The sequence below is a fragment of the Oryctolagus cuniculus genome, chromosome 15 (assembly GCF_964237555.1).
Source record: "Oryctolagus cuniculus chromosome 15, mOryCun1.1, whole genome shotgun sequence".
Lineage (NCBI taxonomy): Eukaryota > Metazoa > Chordata > Mammalia > Lagomorpha > Leporidae > Oryctolagus > Oryctolagus cuniculus.
Window position 1 is genome coordinate 89,215,686 of NC_091446.1, and position 27,212 is coordinate 89,242,897.

The 27,212-nt window shown below is 41.8% G+C and overlaps 1 protein-coding gene across 2 annotated transcripts in view; it reads right to left on the minus strand.

Moving 5' to 3' along the window:
- LOC100346600 (zinc finger protein 717-like) overlaps nt 1–24,644 on the minus strand; it is a 48,041-nt gene extending 23,397 nt beyond the window's left edge. The window contains exon 1 of one of the 2 annotated variants that reach the window (XM_070058387.1): nt 24,315–24,644. In XM_070058387.1, the coding sequence (XP_069914488.1) occupies nt 24,315–24,596 (282 nt within the window). In that variant the 5' untranslated portion in view covers nt 24,597–24,644. Of the gene's footprint in view, nt 1–24,310 lie in introns of both variants that reach the window. The other variant, XM_070058388.1, reaches the window with a different exon arrangement.
- Between the last annotated feature and the right edge of the window lie 2,568 nt (nt 24,645–27,212).

The window sequence follows — 27,212 nt, forward strand, 5'->3', positions numbered from 1 at the left end:
AGGAAATGAGAAACTTTTTACAGAAGATACACCAGAAACCCCATAAATGCCATTGGAAGACAGTGTAAGTCAGCCTGCACACATCTCACAGTAAGGACATTTCACTAGTGTTGTTGTTATACTCATCTTAAAGATGAGTAAACAGTGACAGAGGTGCAACCTACATTCAGCTCATATACAATTCAGCTCAAATGGTCTGAACACCCATCTCTAGCCCATGGCCATCTTGTATGAGACCAGTTGTCTACAGAAATTTTAGAACCCCTTTCTGTATACCTGCAGACCCACTGGTCTTCTGTCAGACACATCATCTACTTTTTTTTTTTTTTTAAGATTTATTTTTATTTATTTGACAGGCAGAGTTACAGAGAGAGGTAGAGGGAGAGAGAAGTCTTCCATCCACTGGTTCGCTCCCCAGATGGCCACAACAGAGCTGTGCTGATCTGAAGCCAGGAGCCAGGTGCTTTTTCTGGGTCTCCCACATGGGTTCAGGGACCCAAGGACTTGGGCCATCTTCTACTGCTTTCCCAGGCCACAGCAGAGAGCTGGATCAGAAGAGGAGCAGCCAGGATTAGAACCGGTGCCCATATGGGATGCTGGCACTTCAGCCCAGGGCGTTAACCCACTGAGCCACAGCACTAGCCCCTCATCTTCTGACAAAAAAAAAATCCTTGAAAACCCAACATTATTCATTTCTTCTATGGCTTTGGAACTGAGGATCTACCACTGGTATCCCTTCCTGAACCAGCCAAGGTCTAAATGGTATACGTGAATGAGAGATTATAATGCCTCCAATCTACAACTGCACCTATGCCATCAAGAGACAAGAACCTGTCCTGCTCTCCAAAGTTCCTTTTACCCCTACACTAACATTCACAGACATAGAAACCAATCACACAGTCCTTGAGCAATATGAGGACAGCTTCAGGACCAAAAATTCTCTAAAGATGGTGGGAATGGTTGCAATGGCATATGCTGAGAAGAAAAACAAAGGAGACTTTCCATGATCTTTCCCTGTTGACATCACAGGCTGATGAAGCTACTTTCCCTGTAAAACAGTGCACACCTCAATTAGGAAGAAATTTGCTGGAAAATCAACCTCTTAGGATACAGCAGGGATACATAAAAACTTGTCTAACCACATGAAGTGCTCACATAATATTCCAATTCCTCATTAATTCCTGGCTTGTCAAATACATTTGAAAGAAACATACTAGAAGTTGCCCGCCCCACAGCTCACTTGGGTAATCCTCCACCTGCGGCGCTGGCACCCCGGGTTCTAGTCCTGGTCAGGGTGCTGGATTCTGTTCCAGTTGCTCCTCTTCCAGTCCAGCTCTCTGCTGTGGCCCAGGAGTGCAGTGGAGGATGGCCCGGGTCCTTGGGCCCTGCACCTCCATTGGAGACCAGGAGGAAGCACCTGGCTCCTGGCTTTGGATCAGCACAGCGCACTGGCCATGGCAGCCACTTGGGTTGTAAACCAACGGAAAGAGGAAGACCTTTCTCTCTGTCTCTCTCTCTCTCTCACTCTCTTACTAATTCTGCCTGTCACACACACACACACACACACACACACACACACACAAAAGACGAAGAAGAAAAGAAACATACTATAAGTGGAGAAATTAAAATGTGGATAGAATTTTTGGAAATTGTCATTAAATATATTATTATTTTTTTCAATTCTCATAATTAAATTGTGGTTCTAAAACCTCAAATACTTCTACAGATACTTAGAAAAAACCTCCAAGGACTCTTTTTAACTTTAGTGTTTAAAGAAGAAAATAATATCCCCGAATAAATCATTTTTTTCCTTTAAGATGATGCTTGATCTTACCTACTAAAACAATTTGTGGATCATAATTCACAGTAAAATAGTAATAATTTGGTGCATTAATATGGCTGGATAACAGGGTGAATGCCTTGTAAAATCTTTGTGAATATTTAAAACTACACTATCTAGAAATTCTTTACCCAAAACTTCCTGAAATTCATCTGTCCATCAATCCAGTTATCTGCATATTTTTAACAAGTCCTTGGACCCTGCACCCCATGGGAGACCAGGAGAAGCACTTGGCTCCTGATCAGCACAATGCACTGGCTGCAGTGGGCTGGTAGCGGCCATTGGAGGGTGAACCAATGGCAAAAGGAAGACCTTTCTCTCTGTCTCTCTCACTGTCCACTCTGCCTGTTCAAAAAAAAAAAAAAAAAAAGATATAAAGAGAGTGAGGATCACAGAGTGAAACTAATTCAGGATCCTACAAGTACTAAATTTGAGGTCAAGCTTGAGCTACTTATCACTAATAGGAATGTCACTAATAGAAACAACCAGTGTTATCTGATCAAGTTTTACTAGATGGGAATGGCATCCCATATTTGTGCCAGTTTGCATCCCAATCTCTTCACTCCTGATCCAGCTCCCTGTTATTGAACCTGGGAAAATAGCAGCAAAAGATGGCCCAAATGTGTGGGCCTCTACCCATACCACAGTGTCAGCCCTAATAAATCTTAAAAACTTAAAGGAAAATGTAAAATGTATAAATTATAGTTGTATATAGGTATAAATTTCTGAAAAGTACATAATTTCATCCTTTTAGACATCTAAAATTTATTTGTAAATTATATAATTAAAAAAGATAAAGAGACACTGATTCTTATGTCTCTTCAGCATAAGACATCAACTTTTCCAGGTTCTAGATGCACTTATTCATGGAGTTTCATAGGTGTAATCAGTAATGTGGCTCAAATAACAATCTTACCCAGGGGATCCCCCTAAATTTAAACAAGTTACTCAATACCATTTTAGAAAATTTCCAAAATATGTATCAGAAGAAAAAATTTATTCAGTAAATCTCATTTTAACTATAGTATTACCTAAATTTCCAATAGTCAGATGTACTCAGAAAATCCCACAGGTGGGAGAGATGGCCTAACACAGCAATTATTAAAATAAAAATTTTAAGCTACAACTTAACTAGGGAAAATTACACTCCACAGGTCCCAAACTAAAATAATTAAGATGACATAATAAAAGGAAACTCAATGTCTTCATGCATTAGAATTTATTACATTAAACTTAATAAACAAAAAGGTGATTATTCCAGCTCTTTCCCACTTGGCAGCCCAATTTTTCCTGTTGGATCTGGAAAAAAGTAAATGGCATCTCACAGATTACTAAAATCTTAATGCTATATGCCATCGATTATGTCCACCATACTTTATATCTAATATTAACATATCTGATGCTTCTTAGTAGATAAATGACCTGTCTTAACTATTACAAAAGTGGCAAATGTGTTTTTTCAAGGCTTTACCAACAGCCCCTTAGTCTAGTTTGCCTTCACTTTGAAAAGACACTTCTTCTAGGGTATACATGAGCATCTCATTGACTTTGCCATCAAACACAATTTTTGCAAAGAGTTTAACTACCCACCGTTTATCAGGAGCACAGAATATATCGCATTGATGACTTCCTCCCTGAATGAGACTGTTTGACACACTTGGGAAGAACATACAATGCTAATACCTATTAGTCCTTCCTGGGCTTTGGTGCAATACATGCCTCTTTTAAAAAATTAATTGTAATGGATGCTACAAATCAGCCCAGCTTAAATGGCCCCTTTCCAATGAAAAGTGCTAAAATCAGTCAAATTAAATTCTGTAGGCACTATCATTAGTGCTCTCAGTGACTTCTTCACTTGTGGAGCTCATATGCCTTCTAAATTCTTTGCATCATCTATGATATCCATTACTTCTCAAGGGCTGTGATGCAAGAAATAACCTCTCTTGGAACCTTGCTATGTGCCAGTAAAATTAAATTAGATGGCTATTAACTGTGCTATATTGGAAAAACAGTCACCTTCTCACCTTGTGCCTGAGATTCTCCAAACCTTCTTGTCTAGTAGGACTTTGGCCATGGATACATAACAGTAAAATGTGAGGATGGCTACTAAGGCCTCCTTAATAAATGATAGACCCAACACTTGGCATACTCCATTTGGCAAAGGGGATGGCTTCCAATGTCTACTGTCTATGTCCAGATGCCAGGGTACTGCAGGAGGTCACTATTCTAACAATAGAAAACCAAAACCATTTAAGTTCAGCTGGACACCATTCTGTTGACTGTTGATCTCATTACTATTAATCTGGATGCCTTCAGTGGTGACAATCCAGAGACCCAAAGTAGTCACAGCCATTATCTGCTAACAAAAGCTTAAACCAAGAGTTATGGATTAATATCTATTATAACACAATTCCTCAGAACCCATCTAGTCCAAACCTTGAGAGTTGGAAGCTGTTATACTTGGCCCACTCATAAATAGGATGTTAATTGTGCCAGATGGGTTCTATATCCTTGTACTGCAAGGAGGATGTCACAGATATTGATGCTCCAAACTTATCCAGCTCCCTGCTAATGTGTCTGGGAAAGCAGCAAAGGCTTGCCCAAATGCTTGGGCCCCTGAACCCATGTGATATCTGGAAGAAGCTCCTATCTTATGAGATCAGCCTGGTCTAGCCCCAGTCATTGCAGCCATTTTGGAGGAGAACAAACCAGAAGGAAGATCAGGCTCTCCCTTTCTCACTCTAACACTGCCTTTCAAATACATAAATAAATCTTTTAAATGTAATCATTTCAATAGATTCTTCAGTGCTCAATCTTGATTACTTTTACTATATTAAGGACATTTTCATTTCTTTTTTAAAGATTTGTTTATTTGAAAGGCAGAGAGGGGGATGGTGTGCTGCAGTATGCAAAGCTGCCATCTGTTATACTGGCATTCTATATAGGCACCGGTTCAAGTCACACTTGTTCCACTTCTGATTTAGCTTCATGCTAATGGCCTGATAGAGTGGAAGATGGCCCAAGTACTTGGGCTCCTGCCACCCCCATGGGTGACTCAAAAGAAGCTCCTGGTTTCAACCTGGCCCTACACTGGCCATTGGAGACACCAGGGGAGTGAACCAGATGATGGAAGATCTCTCTATGTCTCTCTCTCTCTCTCTGTAACTCTGACTTTCAAATAAACAAATAAATAACTTTAAAAATGATTTTAAAAAGCACAGAGAAACACACAGAAAGTGGGTGGGGAGAGAGAGGCAGAGAGGTCTTCCATATGTTGGTTCACTCTCTAAATGTCTGCAACAGCTATGGCTGGACCAGGCTCTCAGGTACCCTAATAAGTAGTAGATCTTGCACTTAGGTAAAAGAAATTGAAGAATTTGAGCACTACCCCATGCTTCCCAGAGATATTAAGCAGGAAACTGGTTTGGAAGTGAAACACTGAAAACTTAGATGAGCACTGCAATATAGAATGTGGGCATCACATACAATGATCAACAAATTAGAAAACCTAGAAGAAATCAAGAAACATACTAGATAATAAAATTGAGTCATGAAGACATATATAAAACCTAAACAAACCAAAAACCAAGACAGAGATTGAATTAGGAACAAAACCCTCCAAAGAAAAGCTCAAGACCAGAAAGCTTCACTGCTAAATTCTACCAGACTTTTAAAACAGAATCAATTCCAATTCTTCTTAAGCTATTCAAAACTATTGAAAGAGAAGAGTATTCCCAAACTCCTTCTATTTGGCCAGTGTCACCTTATTTTCTAAACCAGAAAATGATACAATAGAGAAAGAGAATTAAAGCACAATATCTCAGAAAGATGGCGGAATAGGAAGGGAGCACACTGATAGTACGGTGACAGGCAGTTTAATAAAAGTGGAGATACTGCAGATTCAAGGAAGAGTAGGGTAAGAAACAGCAGAGGAAACTTCCGGAACTAGTGATTCACAGTGCACCTGCGTGGAAAGTGTGGGAGCCCACAGTTCGGGACACCAGTGGCAGACTCAACACACCAGCGCTGGAACGCGAGGTGAGCCAAACCTCAATAGCCCGAGACACGGGCAGGTAAGCGGAAAGAGGAGACTAGAGGGAATGAGGCCTGAAACCCTGTGGGAAAAAGTTCACCAGGCTGACTAGAAGAGAGTGGGAAAAAAAAAAAAAGTGACCCATACGGACGAGTTTCTCTGTCTCCGCTCACCTCTCAAAGGCAAGCAAGACAAAGAGCAGGTGCCATCTTGGACATACGTCATAAGCAGGGTGACCTCAGGTCTGCACCAGCCCTGAGCCTAGCAGAAAAACCTGACTCTGGGAGGGGGGTGAAATAACAGATTAGGACCTAGTGAATGGGTGGTGCTACTGAGCTGAGACTGTGAAAAAAAAAGACGGTGGCGGAGAGAACTCACGGAATTCACGTGAGTACTCTCCAGAGATGCTACAATTCAGTAACCTTGGCAATCCAGTGGGAGTCTGCAGGAGAATTTGAGCACACACTCAGGGCAGAACAGATTCCCTGTGTGATCCTTGGGAAAGAGCTTCCAATCTCTGGCTCCTGTGGGTATATCATTCGCCTGCTAACTACCTCCAATTCCATTCAGCTGTGTGGAATTACTTCCCTTTTGTATCAAAAAGAAGAAAGAAAGAGAGAGAGATTTACCATGCCTAACCTGGGAGTGTCACCTTTGGCACACCAAACAGAGCCCTCAGGCCATACCCATCTCAAGCCTCTAAGGCTCCCTCAAAAGCAGACAGTCGCCTTAATCTAGAGTCATAGTATAACAAGAAAAAACAGCACAGTGAAGAAACCAAAGAATATCTCCAATATGCCAAACAACAAACTCAAAAACCAAGTTAACAAGTACAAGGAAGACACTATGACGAACCCAAATAAAAAGACACCCCAATTCAAGATTATGAAGATGATGAGATAGAAGACATGCAAGAAGCAGATCTCAAAAAATTGATAAGAACATTAAGAAGTTCTCAAAAACAAATTCTTGAACTACAGAAATCCTTAATGGACAACATAGAAAATCTTTCTCACAAAAATGATATATTAAGGAGGAATCAAAATGAAATGAAACAACTAGTGGAACATGAAACTGTGATAGTGATGAGAAATCTTAACGAAATGAAGAATTCAATAGATCAAATGGTAAACACATTAGAGAGCCTTGAAAACAGAATGGGTGCAGCTGAAGAACGAATATTGGACATAGAAGACAGAGCAAAGGAAAGTACACAAACCAAAGAAAAGAAGAGGAAATTAGAAATCTCAAAAATATTGTTGGGAATCTACGGGATACTATTAAAAACCCAACACTCGAATTCTAGGAGTTCCTGAAGGCATGGAGAGGGAGAAAGGATTAGAAGGCATTTATAGTGAAATACTAGCAGAAAATTTCGCAGGTTTGGTGAAGGATAGGGACATCCTAGTACAGGAAGCTCATAGGACCCCTAGTAAACATGACCAAAAGAGATCCTCACCACGACACGTTGTAATTAAACTCTTCACAGTGAAACATAAAGAAAAGATCCTAAAATGTGCAAGAGAGAAATGTCAGATTATTCTCAGAGGATCCCCAATTAGACTCACAGCTGACTTCTCATCAGAAACCCTACAAGCTAGAAGGGAATGGTGAGACATAGCCCACGTACTAACAGAGAAAAACTGCCAGCCCAGAATATTATATCCTGCCAAGCTCTCATTTGTGAATGAAGGTGAAATAAAGACCTTTCATAGAAAACAGAAATTGAAAGAATTTGTCGCCACTCGTCCAGCCCTGGAAAAGATGCTTAAAGATGTGTTACACACAGAAACACAGAAACACGGTCATCAATATGAAAGAAGGTAAAGGAAGGAAACCTCACAGCAAAAGATCACAGGGAATTCAAAGCATATATTACAAAATATCTTTGGCAAATGGCAGGGCAAAGTTACCACTTATCATTAGCCACATTGAACATTAATGGCCTGAACTGTCCAGTTAAAAGACACGGATTGGCTGATTGGGTTAAGGAACAAAATCCATCTGTTTGCTGCTTACAAGAAACACATCTTTCCAACAAAGATGCATACAGACTGAAAGTGAAAGGCTGGAAAAAGATATACCATACCAACAGAAATGAAAAAAGAGCGGGCGTAGCCATCTTAATATTGGACAACATAAACTTTACCACAAAAACTGTTAGGAGAGACAAAGAGGGGCACTATATAATGATTAAGGGATCAATTCAACAGGAAGATATAACAATTATCAATGTATATGCACCTAACTACAGGGCACCGTTTATTTAAAAGATTTGTTAAGGGACTTAAAGGGAGACTTAGACCCCAATACAATAGTACTGGGGGACTTCAATACTCCACTCTCAGAAATAGACAGATCAATGGGACAGAAGATCAACAAAGAAACAGTAGATTTAAATGACACTATAGCCCAAATGGATCTAACAGATATATACAGAACTTTCAATCCCATAGCTAAAGATTTTACATTCTTCTCAGCTGTACATGGAACCTTCTCTAGGATTGGCCACATACCAGACCATAAAGCAAGTCTCAGTAACTTCAAAAGAATTAGAATCATACCATGCAGCTTCTCAGACCATAAAGGAATGAAGTTGGAAATTAGCAACTCAGGAATCCCTAGATCATATGCAAACACATGGAGATTGAACAACATGCCCTGAATGAACAATGGGTCATAGAAGAAATTAAAAGAGAAATCAAAAATTTTCTGGAAGTAAATGAGGATAACAGCACAACAAAACTTATGGGACTCAGCAAAAGCAGTGTTAAGAGGAAAGTTTATATCAATAGGTGCCTACATCAAGAAATTAGAAAGGCACCAAACAGATGAGCTTTCAATGCACCTCAAGGATCTAGAAAATCTACAGCAAACCAGACCCAAATCTAGTAGGAGGAGAGAAATAATTAAAATCAGAGAAGAAATCAACAGGATAGAATCCAAAAAAAAATTACAAAAAATCAGCCAAACGAGGAGCTGGTTTTTTGAAAAAATAAACAAAATTGACACCCCATTGGCCCAACTAACTAAAAAAAGAAAAGATCCAAATCAATAAAATTAAAGATGAAAAAGAAAATGTAACAACAGACACCACAGAAATAAAAAGAATCAGCAGAAATTACTACAAGGACTTGTATGCCAGCAAACAGGGAAACCTATCAGAAAAGGATAGATTCCTGGACACATGCAACCTACCAAAATTGAACCCAGAAGTCATAGAGAACCTAAACAGACCCATAACTGAGACAGAAACTGATATAGTAATAAAGGCCCTCCCAACCAAGAAAAGCCCAGGACCAGATGGATTCACTGCTGAATTCTACCAGACATTTAAAGAAGAACTAACTCCAATTCTTCTCAAACTATTCAGAACAAACGAAAAAGAGGGAATCCTCCCAAATTCTTTCTATGAGGCCAGCATCACCTTAATTCCTAAGCCAGAAAAAGATGCAGCATTGAAAGAGAATTACAGACCAATATCCCTGATGAACATAGACGCAAAAATCCTCAATAAAATTCTTGCCAATAGAATGCAACAACACATCAGAAAGATCATCCACCCAGACCAAGTGGGATTTATCCCTAGCATGCAGGGATGGTTCAATGTTCGCAAAACAATCAACGTGATACACCACATTAACAAAATGCAGAAGAAAAACCATATGATTATCTCAATAGACGCCAAGAAAGCATTTTGATAAAATACAACACCCGTTCATGATGAAAACTCTAAGCAAACTGGGTGTGGAAGGAACATTCCTCAATACAATCAAAGCAATCTATGAAAAACCCACAGCCAACATCCTTTTGAATGGGGAAAAGTTGGAAGCATTTCCACTGAGATCTGGTACCAGACAGGGATGCCCACTCTCACCACTGCTATTCAATATAGTTCTGGAAGTTCTAGCCAGAGCCATCAGGCAAGAAAAAGAAATTAAAGGGATACAAATTGGGAAGGAGGAACTCAAAGTATCCTTTTTGCATATGATATGATTCTTTACTTAGAGGATCCAAAGAACTCTACTAAGAGACATTGGAACTCATAGAAGAGTTTGGCAAAGTAGCAGGGTATAAAATCAATGCACAGGCAATGCCATGGCTGAGGAAGAACTTCTAAGATCAATCCCATTCACAATAACTACAAAAACAATCCAATACCTTGCAATAAATGTAACCAAGGATGTTAAAGATCTCTATGATGAAAATTACAAAACCTTAAAGAAAGAAATAGAAGAGGATACCAAAAAATGGAAAAATCTTCCATGCTCATGGATTGGAAGAATCAATAGCATCAAAATGTCCATTCTCCCAAAGGCAATTTACAAATTCAATGCAATACCAATCAAAATACAGAAGATATTCTTCTCAGATCTGGAAAAAATGATGCTAAAATTCATATGAAGACACAGGAAGCCTCGAATAGCTAAAGCTATCTTGTACAACACAAACAAAGCTGGAGGCATCACAATACCAGATGTCAGGACATACTACATGGCAGTTGTAATCAAAACAGCATGGTACTGGTACAGAAACAGATGGATAGACCAATGGAACAGAATTGAAACACCAGAAATCAACCCAAACATCTACAGCCAACTCATATTTGATCAAGGATCCAAAACCAATTCCCGGGGTAAGGACAGTCTCTTCAATAAATGGTGCTGGGAAAATTGGATTTCCACATGCAGAATCATGAAGCCTTTCACCTTACACAAAAATCCACTCAACATGGATTAAAGACTTAAATCTACGACCTGACACATTCAAATTATTAGAGAGCTTTGGAAAAACCCTACAAGATATAGGTACTGGCAAAGACTTCTTGGAAAAGACCCCAGAAGCACAGACAGTCAAAGCCCAAATTAACATTTGGGATGTTAAATTGAAAAGTTTCTGTACAGCAAAAGAAACAGGAAAGTGAAGAGACAACCAACAGAATGGGAAAAAATATTTGCAAACTATGCAACTGATAAAGGGTTGATCACCAGAATCTACAAAGAAATCAAGAAACTCCACAACATCAAAACCAACAACCCACTTAAGAGATGGGCCAAGGACCTCAATAGACATTTTTCAAAAGAGGAAATCAGTCTGGAGATTCCTCAGAAACCTGAATATAACCCTACCATACAACCCAGCCATCCCATTCCTTGGAATTTACCCAAAGGAAATTAAATTGGCAAACACAGAAGCTGTCTGCACCTTAATGTTTATTGCAGCTCAATTTACAATAGCTAAGACCTGGAACCAACCCAAACGCCCATCAACAGTGGACTGGATGTCGCTCCCCCTCTTCGTGGAGGAACGACACTAAACCCTGCCTAGGTTTCCTATCCGAGTCACGGCACCATTATGTCGCTCCCCATCTTCATGGAGGAACGACACAGGACCCTGCACTGTTCTTTTCTCTGCTCGGCCCTCCCCAGGTTTGCTGCTGGTTCTTCCCGGGTTGGCTACCGTCCCTCCACCTCCGTGGAGGGGCGGGCCCCCTGCCACTTTCCCCACTTCCACAGGGGAGCGGCACACTGCCGGCCAGCTCTCCTGGGGGCTGCACAGGTGTTCCTTCAGATAGATGTTCCTGGTGCATGTTGTCTCTCTCCTCCTTTATAGTCCTCTTCCACCAATCCCAACTCTGCTACCCACACGCCGAGTATGCTGCTCTCCTCCAATCAGGAGTAAGTCCTACAGTTTATTGGTTAAACTGGAGGCAGCTGTGTAGAAGCTGTTTCTCCCTTCTCAGCGCCATATTGTGGGAGAGCAGATGCATAGAATAAGTCTTAATTCCAGTAACTTAGTCTAGTCCGAGTTGCTCCCCACACTGGATAAAGAAATTATGGGACATGTGTTCTATAGATACTACCCAGCAGTCAAAAACATTGAAACCCAGTCATTTGCAAAAAGATGGAGGAATATGGAAAACATTATGCTGAGTGAATTAAGCCAGTCCCAAAGGGATAAATATCATATGTTCTCCCTGATCGGCAACAACTAACTGAGCACCAAAAGGGAAACCTGTTGAAGTGAAATGGACACTATGAGAAACAGTGACTTGATCAGCTCTTGTCCTGACTGTTGATGTACAATGTAATACTTTATCAATTTTAGCATTTTTTCTTTGTTTTGTTCTAATACTATTGGTTGAACTCTGTAATTAGCACACAATTATTCTTAGGTGTTTAAATTTTAACTGAAAAGTAATCCCTGTTAAATATAAGAGTGGAAATCAGAGAGGTAGGAGATGTACAATTTGGGACATGCTAAATCGGACTTTCCCCAAATGGTAGAGTTAGAATCATGCCAGGGGATCCCAATACAATCCCATCAAGATGGCATGTACCAATGCCATCTCACTAGTCCAAGTGATCAATTTCAGCTCACAATTGATCACACTGATAGGTCTAAGAGTCAAAGGGATCACACAAACACGACTGGTGTCTGCTAATACTGATAGAATAAAAAATGGAGAGAACAATCCATCATGGGAAGTGAGATACACAGCAGACTCATAGAATGGCAGATGTCCTAAATAGCACTCTGGCCTCAGAATCAGCCCTTAAGGTGTTCGGATATGGCTGAAGAGCCCATGAGAGTATTTTAGGCATGGAAAGCCAAGACACCCTGGGCGGGGGGAAGAAGACCTAAATGAAAGATCTCTGTGAGTGAGATCCCAGTGGAAAGAACGGAGCCATCAAAGAAGGAGGTACCTTTCTCTGAAGGGAGGAGAGGACTTCCACTTTGACTATGACCCTGTCAGAATAAGATCGAAGTTGGCGAACTCAAAAGGCTTCCATAGCCTTGGCAACTCATGACTAGAACCTAGGGAGATTATTGACACCATAAACAAAGTGTCAAATTGTTAAGTCAAGAACAGGAGTCACTGTGTACTTACTTCTCATGTGGGATGTGTCCTTAGTGTGTTGTCCAATGTGAGATAATGCTATAATTAGTACTAAAACAGTATTTTACACTTTGTGTTTTTGTGTGGGTGCAAACTGATGAAATCTTTACTTAATATATACTAAATTTTTCTGTGGTCGGAATCTTCTCTTCACTTTCAGGAGATGAAGAGAAGCCACCTGGAGATCTCAGAAAAGGCCACGTGGGAATGGAGAAGCATGCATCTCCTCTGGAAGCAGTTGTGTCTGTGAAATTTTTTGCTCATGGTAAACTTGACAGGTCTCTATCCATTGATAAAGATGAGACTCATCATAAAAATTAGTAATGCGGAAAAAAATCATTGAAATTTCATTTTTTTCTGCCACAGGCAAGTGGGACAACATCTCTCACAGTAAAACAAACAGACTGTAAAGAGTCTATCCAATATCTCTGGCTCTCCTCACATTCTAAGGACAGACCTCAGAGAAATTCCAGCTGCCTCTTCCAGAAAGGTGAATCAACAAATTGTTAATAAAAAGAAAAAGGAGGTAACTTTTTTTTCTGTATTTCTGGATAGGATTCCTTTCTTTGAATCAATATCTCATGATTTTTATTCATTTTTCCTTCTTTGGAATTGTGGTAGGAGTAGGCAAAAACATGCATGAAAGAAGGGGGAAAAAAGCTTAAAGTACTAGATTGTAAAGTGAGAACAAATGGACAGGAAGGCTGGAGGTGAAAGGGTAAAGACTAGGTTAGGGAAAAAAGCCAGCTTATTAAATCCTTAAAAAGAGAAAGGAAGAAAGGAGGAGGAAATAGAAAACTATGGTTATGTTCTTCTGGAATTACATTCTTATGAAATCTGATCTCTTTGTATTAATAAAAATGTTTAACAATTGAAAATTTATTTCTTTTTTGAATCACTACTACCTCATTCCAACACTCTATAAAAACAGAATCCAAAGGCAGGCATAGGTTGCAGGGTGGGGCACAGTGCAAGTGGCAGTGACAGCCCTATTTCTCTAATATCAACTTCTGCACCACAACTTCTAATCCAGCAAAGTTCTACACATCACCCAAAATCAATTTCAGAAAATAAACCACTTAGGACAAAAGCTCAGAGAAAACCAATGACCCCATTGTTCTTTACCTGTGAAATACTCATAAAAATTAGCATGCTGCTAAAGAAAATGAGATTATGGCCAAGCTATGTATAAAGAACACAGGGATGCAAAGTCAGGAGGCAGTTTGGTATTTTATGAGCACCCAAAGTGAACTGCAGATGATGGAAGGGGATACATTACAGAATGGGAGCTGAGTAGGCAACCCAACCAATAGTGATCACCAAGCCTTTAACCTGAGATTGATGAGTATTTGTGAAGTGTACAAATGAGGTCTACCTATAACAACAGTAATTACTTTTTCCTTAGGACACAAAGCAAAACACATTTTTTTCCAATTTTTATCTCTTTTTCATTTTATTTGAAAGACAGGGGGAGATGGAGAGGGAGAGAGATTTCTTAAAATTTCTGGTACATCCCCAAATACACACAACAGCAGGCAATGTTCAGCCTGAAGCCAGGATACCAGAACTCCATCCAGGCCTGGGTGAGTTCAGTTAATTATGAGGACACACAGCCTTCAGTGACACCTGTCTTTACAAAGACACATCTCAATACACAATAAAACTCCCTACTCAGGACTTTTGAGATCCAAGAGAAAACTTTCAAATATTTTGAAGATGAGTGCAAAACAGAAATCTGGAGACTTCTGTGAGCCAACAAGTTCCCTGCCTACCTGAGAATCAGCCTGGTTACCAGGGAGATCAAGGGAAGAGGACCAAGCAAAGCCACTTGGGACCTGTGCCCAGAGTCTTATCTCTTGAGTGAGTCTAAAGACAGCCCAGTCATTGGGCACTGGCAGTTTTGGACCACCTTAATCCTGAAGTGGGTACACAAACTAGTCAACTCCAATTTGGGCTGAGTTATCAGACTTGCAGTCTGGACAAAGATTGTCACCCATTAAAGAATCTGGACACAGGAATGGCCAAAAAAGAGCCATTAGGAGACACGCACAATAGGAGTCAGAGTACTAAGTGGGTAATAAATGCACACATCCTAGACCAAGGCAACAGGCAATGCCAACCTTCTCTTTTGTTGCAAAATCTTATTTTATCTTAAAGACCTTGATAAACAGATCTGTAGACATCTCATGTGTAAGACAAACATGAATCATTCATAATTGGCCTACAAATATTAGCATTCTTGGCCTGATCAATAAGCCTCAGGAACTAGCTCAGGAGGGGCAAGGAAAGGGAATCACTTCTGTCTCATTTCTAGGGAAGTACACATCCTCCATGAACTGCTTCTTACAAAATATTTCTCCAATTTTCCAGGAGAAATACATCAACTCTGAAGAGGCTACTTTTTTTTTTTTTTTTTTTTTTAAGATAGAGCCCAACACCTGTCTTGGGAATCACCTGTGATGCCAGGTAGATGGATAAGAAAGCCAATTGGAATCACCTACTAGAAGACAAGATACTTTACCCAAATCACTATATTTCACTCTACAGAACAATGCAAACTGAATCACAAAGAACTCCAGTCGATCAATCCCCTGGTTTAAGCAAAGGGCATATGTGCATTACTCCAGATATGCAGGCCTCTCTTTCTGTTGTACTCTCATGTGGACTATCTGCGTAGGGACACAGAGTGAGGGGGAGGCTGCAGCAGTAAAAATGGCCAATGTTTTAATTATGAAACTGATTTTTAATTATCTCAAATTCAGTCACAAAAATTCTGCTCTAAGCAAGACACACATAAAGCCAAGCTCATCCCTTTCTCAACAAAAATTTAATGCTAACTGCATATTTAGGAGTGTACTATTGCATTTAATTCCAGTACTTCTCTACATATTATTTTTTAAGATTTTATTTATTTGAGAGGTCGAATTATAGACAGTGAGAGAAAGAGACAGAGATAAAGGTCTTCCATCTGCTGGTTCACTCCCCATATAACAGATGGAGCTGCACTGATCTGAAGCCAGGAGCCAGGAGTTTCTTCTCTGTTCCCCCTTGGGTACAGGGGCCTAAGCACTTGAGCCATCTTCTACTACTTTCCTATGTCATAGCAGAGAGCTGGATCAGAAGAGGAGAATCTGGGACTAGAATGGTGCCCATATAGGATGCCAGTGCCATGGGCAGAGGATTAAACTACAAAGCCACAGTACCAGCCCCTCTACATCTTATAAGCACATCTTATCTGTAAGAAGAAAACTGAAAAGTGACTCCAGTATGTCACAAATTATGTTAGAAATTATCTCTAATTAAAAAAAAAAAAAAAAGGAAAATCCTATAATAGAAATCTGCACAAATGACCTATGTCCTATTACTTTATCTTTTGGAATACTTTTCAAGATTTTTTCTGGCCTTCCCATCTTCCCTTGTTCCTCATACCCTTTCAACATCACTGCCTCTCTGTCCCTGCAGCTCTCTCCCTTTGGAAGCAGTCTTGCGGACTGTCAATCATTATTTCAAAATGTATTGTAGGAAGGGCCTGAATGGCCTTCTAATGTCCCTTAAATATTTCCATAAAACAGATGATGGAGGGGCTGGCACTGTGTCCCAGCAGGGAAAGCTGCTGCCTGCACTGCTGACATCCCATGAGGGCGCTGCTTTGAGTCTCGGCTGCTCCATTTCTGATCCAGCTCTCTTCTAAGGTCTGGGGAAGCAGTAGAAGATGACCCAAGACCTTGGGCTCCTGCTCCCATGTGGGATAACTGGAAGAGGCTCCCAGCTCTTGGCTTCAGTTCAGGGTAGCTCCAGCCATTGCAGCCATCTGGGAGTAAACCAGAAAATGGAAGGCCTTTATCCCTCTCTCTCTCTCTGCCTCTGTTTCTCTAACTCTGCCTTTCAAATAATAATAATAATAGAAACAATAATAATAATAATAATAATAAACAGACAGTAGAACATAGTGGGAAAGCCATTGTCTGTGATGCTGGTATTCCATATTGTGCACGAGTTCATGTCCCAGCTGCTCTGCTTCTGATCCAGCTCTTTCATGTGCCTAGGAAAGCTACAAAGTTTGGTGCCTATGCTCCTACTCCCACATGGGAAATGTGGAAGAAGATACTGGCTCCTGACTTTAATCCAGTTTCAACCCCAGGTGCTGTGGCCATTAGGGGTGTGAAAAAGTGGATAAATGATTTACATCTCTCTTTTTCTCTTTGTAACTCTGCCTTTCAAATAAATAAATATTTTTAATTTTTTAAAAAATTTAACAAATGGCCCTAAATATTCTGACTCATCTTCACATGTAACAGGAACCAAGAAAGTTGCTGCTGACTTTATGTAGTGCCTCCTCAATCCATTCTATAAGAAAAAAAATATGTATTTCTTTTGCTATCCAAGCACTCAAATCTAAAAGAAATAATACTACCCAGTACAGCTCTCTTTAAGGCTGCTCCTGCACTGAAGAAAAGTAAAGGAGCAAGGGACCCAAACCCTGTGTGGCAGGCTGGCAGTCCCCTCCTCACTCTGCATCTGAGTTTCTGGTTAGAGATGGAGACAAAGGCAACTCCAGATACTGCAGTGGTACACAAACAGCCTCAATCACAGACACGCCTTGTGTGTGTGCAACAGAAGGAGAGCACAGAGCACTATGTAAGGGAGGAATACATTGAACAAAAAGGAAAGTATGTGAATGGACATAGCTAAGAATTTCCCTGCTCTGCTGACCACGATCTCAAGGATGTCCAGGCCAGAATTCCATTTCACTTTGGAAAACCCACTCCATAAAGTTTTCTCCACCTAGGTGTATTCTTCTGTGAGGAATCTGTCTTCCTGTGAGAGATGGCACCACCACAGACTGAAAACCAGTCAAAAAGCAGAGTGATGGCTTTAATTCTCAGAGGTGAATGGACAACCACATCTATGAATTCTGCCTTGAAAAATAAGCTTCCTTCTGCTCTAGGAATCTATATAGGTTTGGGCTAAAATGAGAAACACAGAGACCAGCTGGGTCTGTTAGGTGAGAAGAAAGGAAGCTTGATTTCCAGTTGTTACTTGTAGCATGTTAGTTTTGAGAGGATTTCATTTTCCACTTCTACTTGAAGAAATGGAAAGGTAGAATCAGTGCCAGCCTAACACATGGCAGCTTTAGCCACTGATGACATCACAGCTTGCTACCCAGAAGTGGCAGCCAAAATAAACTCAACAAACGAGAACCAAAATAAAACAGAAGAGTCTAACATAATACCAACAGTCGTTCAGCAGATATTACCCAGATCTTGACACACAAGTCACCAGGATAAAGGGTGGGGCTGGCTTTGTGGCACAGTGGATTAAACAACCACTAAATAAAATGCTGGGATCCAATATGTGTGTCCATCCTTTAAAAAAGATTTATTTATTTGAAAGTCAGAGTTTTGGGGGCCAGTGCTGTGGCACAGCTGGTTGAGACACTGGACTGCATCCCATATGGTCACCAGTTTGGGTCTTGGCTGCTCCACTTCCTATCCAGCTGCCTGCTAATGTGCTTGAGAAAGTGGCACAGTATGGCCCAAGTCCTTGGTCCCCTATATCCACATGGGAGATCCAGAAGAAGCTACTGGCCCCTGGCTTCAGATCAGCTCAGATCTGGCCACTGTGGCCATTTGGGGAGTGAACCAGCAGACTGAAGACCTCCCTCTATCTGTCTCTACCTCTATCAGTAACTCTGTCAAATAAATAAAATAAATCTTAAAAAAATGTCAGAGTTATGGAGAGGAGGGAGAGTCAGATGGGATGGCATTGTGGATTAGCAGGTAAAGCTGCTGCCTGCAGTGCTGGCATCTGGTATAGGCACCATTTCATGTCCTGGCTGCTCCACTTCTGATCCAGTTCTCTGCTAGTGGCCCTAGAAAAGTAGAAAATGGTCCAATACCTGGGTCCTTGACACCCAAGTGGGAGACCTGGATGAAGCTCTTGGTGCCTGGCTTGGGCCATCTAGGAAGTAGACCAGCAGATGGAAAATCTCTTTCTCATTGTCTCCCTTCTCTATCTCTGCCTTGCAAATAAATAAATAAATGCTAAAAATGAGAGAAATCTTCCGAGATGGCTGCCATGGCCAGGGCTGAAGCACACAGAAGCCAGGAGCCAGGCACTTCATCTGGGTCCCCCATATGGGTTACAATGGCCCCAACAATTGAGTCATCCGCTGGTGCTTTTCTCAGACCAGCAGCAGGGAGCTAGGTTAGAAGTGGAGCAACTGGGACATGAACGGCTACTCATCTGGGAAGCTGGCATTGCAGATGGTGGCTTTCCCCACAATGTCGGCCCCATGAGTGCCAGTTTGAGTCACAGCTGTTCCACTTCTGATGCAGCTCCCTGCTAATGCAACTGGAGAAGCAGAAACAGATGGCACAAGTACTTGGGTCCTTGCACCAACATGGGACACTGGGTTGGACTTCCAGGCTGGGCCAGCATTATTCATTGCAGTCTCTTGAGTGAACCAGCAGATGCAAGATCCCCATCCTTCTGTCTCTGCCTCTTTCTCTGTAACTCTGCCTTTAAAATAAAATTTTTAAATCTTAATAAAATAAAGAGAGAGTGTGAGAGAGTAGCCACAGTAAAGTAACAGAGCAAAGCTACAGTTGTGCTGTCCCTCAGCAGCCTTCTGCCTTAAGTGGGAAGTCTCTGGCTTACAAACACTGACATAAAAGACACATTCACAACACATTTCAAAACAAGAGATGAGAGGTTTACAAGGCATATTGATTTTATGATGACTTTCATTCATTAGGTACACTGGGTTTAGATATATGCATTTTGTGCAGCCAAGTTAACCCAGGGTCTAATTCAAAGAGACATACTGAGGAAGATGTGCTGCCAGGGGAGAGAGCTGCAATGTCCCACTGCTCTTGTAACATCATAAAGAGAAGGAAAAGAAATGGTGCCGTGGCTCAATAGGCTAATCATCCGCCTTGCAGCACCGGCACACCGGGTTCTAGTCCCGGTTGGAGTGCTGGATGCTGTCCCGGTTGCCCCTCTTCCAGGCCAGCCCTCTACTATGGCCCGGGAGTGCAGTGGAGGATGGCCCAGGTGCTTGGGCCCTGCACCCCAAGGGAGACCAGGAGAAGCACCTGGCTCCTGCCTTTGGATCAGCACGGTGCGCCGGCCACAGCATGCCAGCCGTGGCAGCCATTGGAGGGTGAACCAACAGCAAAGGAAGACCTTTCTCTCTGTCTCTCTCTCACTGTCCACTCTGCCTGTGGGGGAAAAAAAAAAGAGAGAAGGAAAAGGGCTACTCATGTCCATGGTTATAAGGAGGACAGAAGCACAAACATTTCAGAAGGGGGGAGCAAATTTCAAATATAGTTATTTTAAGAAAATAAAAGGAAGTTAATTTCAGAATATAATGTGGGGTAGAAAAACACCATCAGCTCATCAATTCTCACAGGGATCCAGGAAAACTGCCCTGCCTACCCATAGACCAAAATGTTTTAAAACACATTTTCTGATTAAATTCAGAAGATTACAGGACTCAGCACTCTGGGTGTTTAGATGCCAAATTAAGTTTTAGTTTCCACTATGGGCAAATGTAGCCAATCACTCAGAACATGAGAAAAACTTTTCCATAAGAAGGAACATGAAATATGCAGTCACACAGAATAACTGTGCTTAGTGCTCAAAGTGAACCCCAAGATAAGCACCCAGAAAACCTGTTAGGTCTTGGGGCCAGCACAGTGGTACAGCATGTAAAAATTTATTTATTTATTTAAAAGCAGAGTTACAGAGAGGCAGAGGCACAGAGAGAGGTCTTTCATGCACTGATTCACTCCCCAAATGGCTGCAATGGCCAGAGTTGGATCTATCTGAAGCCAGGAGCCAGAAACTTCTGTCAGGTCTCCCATGTGGTGCAGAACCCAAGAACTTTGGCCATCTTCCACTGCTTTCCCAGGCCACGGCAGGAAGCTGCATCTCAAACAAGCACCCACACGGGATGACAGCACTGTAGGTGGCAGCCTCACCTGCCATGCCACAGTGCCAGCCCTCAAAATAAACCTATTTTTAAAAGCATTTGAACTGAGGGATGGGAGAGAGTTTGTTTATCCAAAGCAAGGATAACAGAACATAAGATAACTACTACACAGAAGAAGCTCCTGGCTCCTGGCTTTGGATCGGCACAGCTCCGACCACTGTAGCCAATTGGGGAGTGAGCCAGCAGATGAAGACTTATCTCTCTCTGCCTCTCCTCTCTGTAACTCTGACTTTCAAGTAAAATAAATAAATCTTCAAAAAAATAAGATAACTACTAGTACTCATTAACTTAAAAAATATAGAAATTTAATGAAACTCAAAATCTAACCAAAATCATCATCTACTACAAATTATAATCTTTATTTTGAGAGTCATATTAGAAAAAATTTAACCCCTCCCCCTCTTTGAAAAATGCACATGGGACTGGTGTAGTAGTTTAAGCAGACTTGAGCAGTGCCAGCACCTGACATGGGCAGTGGTTCAAGACCTGGCTGCTTCATTTCCAATATAGCTCCCTACTAATTCACCTGGGAAAGCAAAGGATGATGGCCCAAGAGTTTGGGCCCCTGAAATCAAGTGTGAGAACCAGAAGAAGCTCCTAGCTTCTGGTTTTAGCCTGGCCCAGCTCAAGTCATTGTGGCCATTTGAGGAGTGAACCTATGGATGGAAGACCTCTCTCTCTGTGTCTCCATCTCTCTGTAAATCTGCCTTTCAAGTAAATAAAATGAATTAAAAAAAACCCTATACAATGTAGTATTTTGGTTATTCCCTCATACAAGGAAAGCTCAGATAAACTGTAGAGGAATCCTCCTGGCTTGATGCAATTCAGAAGGAGGATTGCTTCTGTCACCCTATGCTAGACATCAATGAGAGTTATTAATGGGAAGATGAATGGACACATCAGACTGCTTCCTCACATGGCACCTTTTCTTAAAGACATCACTGCTGCATTACCAGATTATGTCTCTCATATGAAATATGTCTCTCCTAAAAATTTTGAAGAACTTGCCAGAAACTTATTGCAGAGCAGGGAATGATGTGCCAAGGACAGTGAGTTAGCCTGAGTAGTCCAGGAATCCTGTTCTTGGCTGTTTTCAAGTTTGTATTAATGTACACACAACATAGTTGCTGAGAAAGTGTCTTACAGTTGTTTCCTGGGTGTGAAGCAGCTCTTTTCAGCAGAAACACATCACTGCTTGTCCACTCGCAAGCACTGTGATAGGGAGTACATGTGAGAAAGGTAAAAAACACACTGGGTTTGAGAGGAAGAATGCTGTCACCCTAGCAACATCTATCCAGGAGTCACTTTCTATTTTTACTTCCTAGGTAACCTTACTATGCTAAATGACTTTCACAGATTAGTAATCTGGTGACAGCAGGACTCTAACAGAATCTATGAATCACTCAGTTAATCAAGTGAAAACTTCATTACACTGAAAGTTAGTCTATAGCAATAGTTTTCAGGGCCACATTTCTCTTTTTTTAAAAGATGTTTTATTTATTTATTTGAGAGGTAGAGTTACAGATAGTGAGATGGATAGACAGACAGAAAGGTCTTCCTTCTGCTGGTTCACTCCCCAGTTGGTCAAAATGACCAGAAGAACTGCACTGATCTAAAGCCAGGAGGCAGGAGCTTCTTCTGGGTCTCCAACATGGGTGCAGAGGCCCAAGCACTTGGGCCATCTTCTACTGCCTTCCCAGGCCATAGCATTGAGCTGAATCAGAGGAGGAGCAGCTGGGACTCAAACAGGTGCCCATATGGGATGCTGGCACCACAGGCAGAGGATTAACCTACTGAGCCACAGTGCCAGCCCAAAGCCACATCTTTTACCGTACTGTGTGAGCATCTCTGTTGCGGGGAGAGGGGCACATTTTCTCTTTTCTTCCTTACCCCTCTTCACATTAACACCTTGTGCAAAGGCTTCCACAGACCGGTCATTTTGAAAATCTATCACTAATATCCTCCCGTGTTGCAAATGTCATGGGGTTAAACACAGAACCCAGAATAAGAAAAGTAACTTGAAGTTGGTGTTGTGGCTGAGCGGGTAAAACCATATGGGTGCTGGTTTGAGACCTGGCTACTCCACTTCTGATCCAGCTCTCTGCTATGGCCTGGGAAAGCAGTGGAAGATGGCCCAAGTTCTTGGTCCCCTGTACCTGTGTGGGAGACCTGGAAGAAGGTCCTGGCTTCTGGCTTCAGATCCATGCAGTTCTCACCATTGTGACCATCTGGGGAGTGAACCAGCAGATGGGAGCTCTCTCTCTCTGTGTGTGTGTGTCTTTGCCTCACTGTAACTCTGCCTTTCAAATAAATAAAAAAATTTTTAAAAAGTAACCGGCCGGCGCTGTGGCTCACTTGGTTAATCTTCTCCCTGCAGCGCTGGCATCCCATATGCACACTGGATTCTGTCCCATTTGCTCCTCTTCCAGTCCAGCTCTCTGCTGTGGCCCAAGTGCTTGGGACCCTGCACCTATGTGGGAGACCAGGAGGAAGCACCTGGCTCCTGGCTTCGGATCAGCACAGCGCACCAGCCATAGTGGCCATTTGGGGGGTGAACCACCGGAAGGAAGACCTTCCTCTCTAACTCTGCCTGTCAAATTAAAAAAAAAAAAGTAACTGGCCCCCTTAATTAAAACCATATGGACTGTAAGATAATCAGCTTGGTGGAGTATTGAGTGACTGTAAAGAACTAGACAAGAAAAATTGATACTTTTCTGTATTTATGTTTTTGTAGCTCTCCACTATGAAAATCCAGATTGAAGTAGCTCATTATTAACTCACACGGTAGACTTGAATTAATTTCAGTTCACTTCTCACTTTGCAAAGGGATTATCAGCAGGTAATAAAAGTTGACATCCCTAATAACATGAGAAGAAAGAAGGGTTGAAGACAGAAATCAAAACACAGGAAAATAAATCAGCTACGTTTCCATGGCCTCAAGCGCCAGATTGAAAAAGAGTCTGTTAATTAAACACGGAGGAGCGATCGATCCACAAAGCTACTGCACAAGCTTCACGTGCTGCTGGGAAAGTCAGCCAAACACATAGCACCCCAGCTGTTAAATGTGTCTGCAGGGTCCAGGAGCCAGAGCCTACTCTGATCTTCCATCTCCACCTCTCCACTGCCTCAGGCTCTGGCTGAGGGCCGCCGAGCCCTGCCCAGCTGGAACTACCAGGGGATATAGCCAGAGGCCCAGCCACAAGGCATCCTCTGACCCACCCAAAGTGAGAACTGGGCTTATTTAAATGTAGGGAATGGGACTCCTTCCTTTGCCATGCTCTCAACTGCCCTGCTTGTGCCGCTCCTCGTCCAGTGTACTTTAAGGAGAATTTGAGCAAGGCAACCCATGGGACTGGCCGTGTGCACTGGGAGGCTGGGAAGCGGCGGTGGGAGACACAACACCTGGGACCCAGCCTTGACTCTGCCGGAAAAGCTCCCAGGATCACTGAGAAGCAAGTGATCGAGGTCTGGGAGCCACCACCCATCATCACACCCACCCCTCTCCCACACACACATAGATGCCCCTCCTGTTCTCCATACTTGCCGTGGAAAATCTCGGGAGCACGTCCCCTTTCTTCAGGACACACGGGGAGCAAAGCAGAGAGTGTGGAACAGGAGAAGTCGCCGGAACTTGGCGCCCACAGTGGCAGATGCAGAGGCACAGAAGCAGCGGGCGGCAGGTCTGGGGCGTGTGCTCCCGAACCGCCTGCAATTGCACTTGCAGAGCAAGACTCCCCAGTGAACGTGAGAGAAGGAGCAGCGCGGCCTCTCGGGGACCTCTCTGATCAGTAAATGAACTTCCTCTGTTCTCAACCCTGGGCCACATAGAAAGGCACGCGCATGCGCACGTTCTCCCACATGCACACGCACAGGCGTTCAGAGCACGGAAAACGTTGGCGCACCAGGTGACTCTGGGAAATGGAGTCCAGGCCAGGGCATTCCTAGCTGGACTTACTGGCCCTCTCCTAGGGCTTCAGTGCAGGGTGGGCGGAGACAGGCTGGGAACCAGAGAGCGTTTGCTTTTGTTTACATCCCTCCTCCCCTTCCTTCCCACCCCAGATCTCAAGGGTCAGCTGCTGTTCTTCCTTTCTTGAACAAAATCTTAAGAAGTGACAGCCACTGCTGCTGAGTCCCAAATCCCGGTTCCCTCACACACGCTGTTTCTCAGAAAAATCCCCCTGCTGCTTTATTCCTGGACAGCTTCTCTCAAGTAATGAATGACAAGGATTTCAATGTAACTCTTAGCACAGGTGTACACGGCATAGTTTAACATCTAGATTTGAGAATACAATTTTTATTTGTGTCTTTTATTTGTGGTTTTTTTTTTTTTAAGCATTTTACACCACCCTCTAATTCACCAAGTACAAAAAAAAAAAAAAAAAAAGAAAAGAAAAAAGAGAACTGGATACAGGACTAACATTGCCAAGTATCTTCTAGGGGCCAGATTAACAGAGTAAATGCCTTACTTTGTATCAATTATACCTTAGGTTAATTCTGGAGACAGTATTTTCAATTTACAAAGACAAAGCTGAGGTGGAAAGAGATTAGAATTAAATTTGCCCATTTAAGTATGGTAAAAAAAAAAAAAAAAGTCTAGGTTAAAGGCCAACCAAAGTGAAATATTGGTTTAAGAAATCTTTTGGGACCAGCACTGTGGCATAGTGGGCTAAGCCTCCGCCTTCAGCACCGACATTCTATATGGGGGCTGGTTCAAGTTCCTGCTGCTCCACTTCCAATCCAGCTTTCTGCTCTAGCCTGGGAAAGCAGTAGAAGATGGCCCGAATGCCTGGGACCCTGCATCCACATCAGAGACCCAGAATTTCCTGGCTCCTGGCTTTGGATCAGCTTAACTATGGCTATTGCAGCCATTTGGGGAGTGAACAAGTGGATGGAAGACTTCTCTCTCTCTCTGCTTCTGCCTCTCTTCTTGAAAAAAAGAAATATTTCTTTTATCTTAGAGCTCAGTTTCCAAAACCCCAGATTTCTCATCTCTAAAATAAAAAGTGAGGGAGAGGAAGAGTATCTACAATCCTAATCTTCACTGTAGAGAAACACATAGGATTATAACTTATCTAAAAAAGAAAGGAGATTCAAAGTTGCTATTGCTGTATGGTTATTTTTCTCAAGTTTAATATCAAGATAGCATAAATATTATGCATTCTTAGGTATATGTGTGGTGTTTGATTTTTAAGATTTTAAGTAGAAATGTAAATGGAAGCAGGATGACATGGAGTTCTGTTTGTGATTACTTCTATCAATTATAATTCATGGGATTAGAATTGCTGGATTAGGAATGCTTAAATGTATCCATTCATTTCACACTAATGCTTATTATATCAGGCAATATTCTTTGTGTAGACTGCTTTTTCTTGCCAGATTGAAAATTCAGGAGGGCAAGAAACATGTTTGCTTTGACATTAAAACTCAACATCTTGATAGTCATTCTTTTAGTTGAATGAATAAATGAGGCTATAAAAATTAAACAAATACTATTTTTGATCCCCAGTAACTACCTAGTTGAAGAGACAATGAAATAGATATCTATTTGATAACAGACACAATTAGATGAATGTATAATTTGTTGCTCAGAGACAACTTTGATAATAAAAGATACATATGAATAATGACACAGGGCTGAAATGTATAAACAGAAGCCATCCAGGGCCAAGCAGGTTAAATGTTCACCCTAGCTTTGTAAGGCATTCCATTCATTATTTAGTAAGCATTTACTGAGCATTCTTTTGTGTGGTATGTTGAAAGAACTACCAGCCACATGATTTTCCTAGATATTGGAGCAAGAGAACCTGAGCAATCAGAAAAAGTTGGGATGAACTAAGAGGCTTTTGACACAAAGGTAAGAAAAACAAAAAGCAGAGAGGTCAATTAAAAAGTATATCAAAGGTAATTTAGTAGGACCTGAACCAAGGTATGGTGGTAGTGGGAATGAAGAAGAGGCAACAGATTACAGGGAGATCCAAAAGGCAGAAACAACAGGATTTCAGTGGTAGATGAAGGCAGGAGGGAACTCATGTGTAAATCTTCATTTGGATTTTATTATTTAATGGACAAAGAGTTCTCAGTACATTCATGTTTATCAGTAACAAAAGGCTACCTGCAACTGACTTATAAACTTACTCTAAATCCAAGACACAATCTCATGGGTAGCTACTATCTATAAGCCTTATGTTGATCATCAAGCCAAATATTTTTAACTGCTACAATCTACAATGGTCCTCATTATGATGTAGTTACTTAGAAACTAGAAGACATAATCCATGTCTATAAGAAAGGTCTAAATAAAAAAGTAAAATTCAGGGGCTGGAGCTGTGGTGCAGCAAATTAACACCCAGGCCTGAAGTGCAGCATCCCATATGGGCCCCTGTTAGAAACCCGGCTGCTCCACTTTCAATCCAGCTCTCTGCTATGGCCTGGGAAAGCAGTA